Source organism: Plasmodium fragile (genome assembly GCF_000956335.1).
Source record: "Plasmodium fragile strain nilgiri unplaced genomic scaffold supercont1.84, whole genome shotgun sequence".
In the NCBI taxonomy this organism is placed as follows: domain Eukaryota; phylum Apicomplexa; class Aconoidasida; order Haemosporida; family Plasmodiidae; genus Plasmodium; species Plasmodium fragile.
Window position 1 is genome coordinate 69,484 of NW_012192664.1, and position 5,423 is coordinate 74,906.

Here is a 5,423-nt window from a genome sequence, read left to right on the forward strand (position 1 = left end):
AAAAAGAGTACACTCTTTTGAGAAATGGAATAAATTATTCTTTAATTACCCACCATAAAAAAAAAAAAAGGAAAGAAAAAACAAGTTGAATAACCATGTAGACGTGGGGGGGGGAAAATAAAATAGAAGAAAACAAACGTCTATATATTATATATGCATATGTGTATACATATATGTATATGCATATGTGCATGTATTTCTTATTGCTCCCATACCGTCATAGACCCACCCTCCCCCACACAAGAGTACAACCTTTTGTTCTAAAAAATCCCTCACCTTGACGAAAACTGCGTCCCAATTACCTCCAACACCTCAAACACGATAAATGTCATTTGCAGGTTACCTTTTTTAAAATCCCGTCTTCTAACACATTCCCCACCTATATGCTGGAGTGCTGCACCTTTGCCACGAGATTGTGATGTCTGTACGCGTGGCGTGAAACACCGCTAAGAAAATTATATTCAAACGGATGAGACATCATGATCCGTTCCCATTTCGCATAGCTCTCATTTTTATCTCATCAACATGTGTCCAATTATATAAGAATTATTTCAAATGAGCATGCCATGGCAAATTCACTTCTTTAGAAAGACCAATCCTTAAGAGAAAGAGCGCCCAAAAAAAGGTACCTTTCAAAAGGCTGGATTTTGTTCTCTACCCCTTCGCGCAACTTTTTTTGTGTGCTGAAATTAAAAATAATAGCAATTTGTTTTTTTTTAATTTTATATAGTTGTGCATTTAGTTTTGTTCCATTCGACCATGCATAGCATGCACAGGGTATAATGTATACCACGAACGTACATATGCATATATAAACACATGGAGATCATGGCCACTTTACCTGCTTCCTCCTTTTTTAAGCGCTTTTCACACACGTACCCCCCATTTCACGCTAATAATCACTTATTATATATGGCACAGCAACATTTCGTAAAAAGAAAAAAAAAAAAAAAAAAAAAAAAAAAGGGGGGGGGGGAAAAAAATAAAATTCAGGTCAAAGTTAAAATATACGAAAACGTGCATGCAATTTATAAAAAACTAATGTGCGACCTTCTTCTTATTCTTTTCAAAATTCTGCTTCGACATATTTAATTTAATCAATTTTTTTAAGGTAATTTTGAAGGGCAGCTCTTTCTGCTTTTCCGCGTTCGTCAGGAGGGACTTTTTCGCTGGCTTGGAAATCTCCTTGGCGATTACTTGGATGTGGCACGGAGATGACATGAACGGGTTGATTCGACCGTGGGCCTTAAACGTTCTTCTTCGTCCTGCTCGTGCTCTGTTGACCATCACGTGGATTAGCCTCAGCTTGCTCACTTCCAAATTTCTTGCCTAGTACACGCACAAAAAAAGGGGGGACAGTGAAAAAATATAAAATACGTATATAAAGACGGGTAAAAAAAAAAAAAATATCTATTATGTGGACTTGTGCATCCTCCGCTTTCCAAAACCTTAACATATGGCAGGCGCAAGACATTTGTTCATCGCGGACTCCACACAATAAGCGCTCATACATTCACTCAACCAATCAGGTTATAAAACTGTCACGCATGCACCAAAAATGTACCAGTAGACTACATCAAACTGATACATATACGCATTTTTCAACACAGGTCGGCGCACAAACAGACACACTGCTGTGCTCCCCGTCGGTATGCACAAGACGGCCACTTTCCTTTTTAATTTTTTTTTTTTTTTTTCAGCCAAATGCCTCAAATAATCATTCGTTAAAAATAAAGAAATGGATTTATTACAAATTAGAAAATACATAAAACATGTACTTAAAAACGGGTAATAAATCCTCTTTACTTTTTCATACTCGTCATCGTATCATCATTAAAAAAAAAAAATTAAAGTGAAAAGCGGCGGTCCAGGAGGGGAGACAAAGAACGAATTAGAAGAACTGTCGCGCTAATCTCACACAGTGCGGTCTGCATCATTACCTCTGCATTGGCCTGCACATTATCCAACACGTTTAACAAAAACTTGCATGATTTCGCGGGCCATCTTCCTTGCGTGTGGTTAAACTCTTTGGCTTGGTTGGTTCTTCCAACACCTCCGTTGTACCTACGGAACGGCACACACCTCTTCTTCTCAATGACGTCATTCAGGTACTTTTTCGCATCCAACAATTTCATCCTCCTTATAGCCCTTGCCGTTTCGTACGTATTTTTGAAGTGGACTCTTAAATCCATGCCCGCTCCTTTGGCGCCTACAAAAGAAAAATAAAAATGGAAATTCCCCAAAAAAAGGATTCCAGGGAAAAAAAAAAAAAAAAAATGAAGAAAGCAGTTTTATACGTGATTACGTCACATGGGCGCCCCCTTTTCTCCTCATGCGGATGTGTATGCCTTTACTCAGGCACAGCTGCCATTTAAAGCAACAGGGTCCAACAAAGTCAACGCTCCAAATTGCTGTTCCCCCTTTGCGAGTAATTTTTTTTTTTTTCTCTCCCCGCATGTCATAAAATTTCCACCAAATGTTCTCATTCTTTGAGCGCAAAAATGGGGATGACGAACAATCTGGTGATTTTCATTTTCCCTGTTCCTTTTTTCTTCTTCTTTTTTTTCCTCTCTTTGCTTACATTTGCCAAAGTCCCTCAACTTTTTCGCGTACTTAACCATTGTTTCCAAAAAAAAATTGTAAACGCAACACAAAAAGAAGTTAAAAAAGTACTATATACAACGGGATATGCAAAAATAGCTATAACATAAGAATGTATGGTTCCCTTTCTTAAATGATGTTTTTATTCCGGCCTGCGGAAAAGAGCTACTACAATAAATCAAGCTTTCTTCACAGTTAAAATTGGAAAAAAAAAAAAATTGTTTGTTCATAAAAAGCGTTCAGATAAATTTGAGATTTTTTTTTTTTTTTTTATACAGAGAAACAAGAATAAAAAAAGTAAGCAACAAAACATCACCTTATGTATTTGTTATGTTTTTTTTCTTTTTTCCGTGTATGCCCACTCAGCGCACAATTTACGAGCACTTTTCAACCCTGAGAGTATATATATCCAGGCAAAGGACACAAAAATATATATGCTCTTATAAAACAAGGGCACCCATATAATATATAACGTCGTAAATAAAAACAACGCAATGTTTGATTGCCACTCTTTTTATATAATAATGCGTATGGAAAATTTGCAAAACATTTTTACGCTCCTTCAAACGCATATATATTTTTATATAACGTACATAATTCTTGCCGTACTGAATGGTATATGGCGGGAAAATGTTTGACTTTAACATTTGTGAAAGGGAGGATCCGACGCCCTTCCTCCTCTTGCTACGTATTCTGGTGCGTAGTAATATACATAGCCTACATATTTATATAACATATATACCTGTTCACTTCAGTAGAAAAAAATATATATATGTTCTTTTAGCTAATACACGTGGCAGAATATTTACCCAATACGCGTGCCACTGCCAATTTTTATGCCAGCCGTTTTTGGCCCCCACAACGGGAGAGAGCAAAGGGTTTGCCGCGCATTTGGAATTTTCCCCATTAATTTTTTTACCTCATAAAATTTGTCGCCGTATTTTTTTTTTCCAAAAATTTTCTCTCACGTCATGGCATTAAGCATACAAGTATGTTTACTTTAGTAATTATCATTTTCCCCCATATGAGCAAAATCAACGTATGTGCTGCCTCTGCTCCCTATTTTTTGCGCTTTTGCATAGGTTATTCATATAAAGTGTATAATTCTCCCACAGTATGGCGCGATCGGGCTCTTGCCTCCCAAGTTATACCTACATTTCACTCGAGAGAATGACTCATGCGAATTTCCTATCTACCCCAATACACTCAATTACATACCGGGAGGAACATTTAAAAAAGCTACTTGAATGTTTACAGGCCAAAAAAAATAAATAAATAAGTTTACAAAAAGTTGAATAAATTATGTAGATGGGTTAACGAGCCAATTGGGTCAGACAACACCTGTCCCTCTTAATGGATATATATTGCTCAAGTCGAAAATGAGCAACCATTTTATGTTATTAAAATATCAGTTGGTAAGGCTGTGTTACTTTGATGCGGGTACATATTCCAATGCAGCAGGGGGAAGCACCCGCGATGCACATATCAAGTGCCCCTAAACATGTATAAGCAATATTTAGGTGTCCTTACGAAAATTAGTACAAATACGTTCTTGTAAAAGGAAAACTAAAGGGGAACGGAACACACTGTTGTGGGTAACACCGTATGATGGGCCGAATGATTGCAGCATATCCAACTGCACGTAATGGACAATTTTTTTTTTTTTTTTTTTTTTTTTTTTTTTCAAATTGGCCGCTGCTTTTTTGATGCCAAAAAAAGGTGCATATGGGAAAAACACATCAGCGCACATTTACATTTTACGTCGTAAGAAATTCCCCTGGGCTTATTTCATCTGCCTAAAAAAACATGCACACATATTATACTGACCTGCACAAAATAATTCTCGGCGACGCGCATTTCGAAATGAACAATGGGCCTTTTGTAAAATCAACACAAAATTTGGTATGTAAAAATGTAATAGTTGCACACACTACATGATGTAAGGCCAACAATGTTTTGGTTTTATCCCTTCCAAAGGTGCATTTCTCGTTTTAAAAAAAAAAAAAAAAAGGCACGAGCTGTGCAGCAAAGGGGTTGTGCTTCAACGCAGAGCGCAGCGGACTGCATTTCGTAAAATGAAAAAAATTAACCTCGGGAAGAAAAGTGCCCCATTGCATGGTTACCAAGGGCACAAAGGCAAAATCCCAAAAGAACAAAATAATGCAATGCCCCCTTTCTACTTACACATTTTTGCAAACAGAAATACACCTGAATATATATTCGAAGGAACATGTCCGTGTAACTGCACCGAGGCAAAGGTATAAATAATTTTTCCTGTTCTGCATGCAACCAGCTAAAATGACAAACGGATTGCATGTAGTGTTGTAGAGCCATTCATTTTGTTTTAGCCTCTTTTTAGGGGACTTGACTAAGGCGCAACAAAAGGACATGTATGCATCTTCACAAAAACGCAAGTGCATGCGTACCTAAGCGTATAAATATGCATCCTTTACGTGTGATTATTTAACATATGCACTCGTTTGGTTCTATTTGCTGCCTCACAAACGTTGATTTGTTCTATTTTCTTTCCTTTGCTGTGCTTTTCTTTGCTTTTCTTTGCTTTTCTTTGCTTTTCTTTGCTTTTCTTTGCTTTTCTTTGCTTTTCTTTGCTTTGCTTTACTTTACGTTGCTTTTCTTTTAGTTTACTTTTGTTTGTTTTGCTTTTCTTTGCTTTTTTTTTTTTTCTCGCACCCTCCGCACCCCTTAACCGAACAGTTGGCCGCAAATCGCTAAAATGACTCCTTAATTTTTCTTCAACAGATGGGGCGCAGAAAAGTACGAGCAAAATAATTCAGAATTTTCTGTTCCGTCCACGATTACTT

At 37.1% G+C, this 5,423-nt stretch overlaps 1 protein-coding gene across 1 annotated transcript; it reads right to left on the reverse strand.

Moving 5' to 3' along the window:
- Positions 1 to 1,038: 1,038 nt before the first annotated feature.
- On the reverse strand, positions 1,039 to 2,192 carry AK88_04960 (ribosomal protein L22; the record flags this gene model as incomplete). The annotated part of the gene is made up of 2 exons (XM_012482564.1): positions 1,039 to 1,329; positions 1,941 to 2,192. The coding sequence occupies 2 exons, from the start codon at positions 2,190 to 2,192 to the stop codon at positions 1,039 to 1,041; spliced, it is 543 nt and encodes a 180-aa protein (XP_012337987.1).
- Positions 2,193 to 5,423: the final 3,231 nt, after the last annotated feature.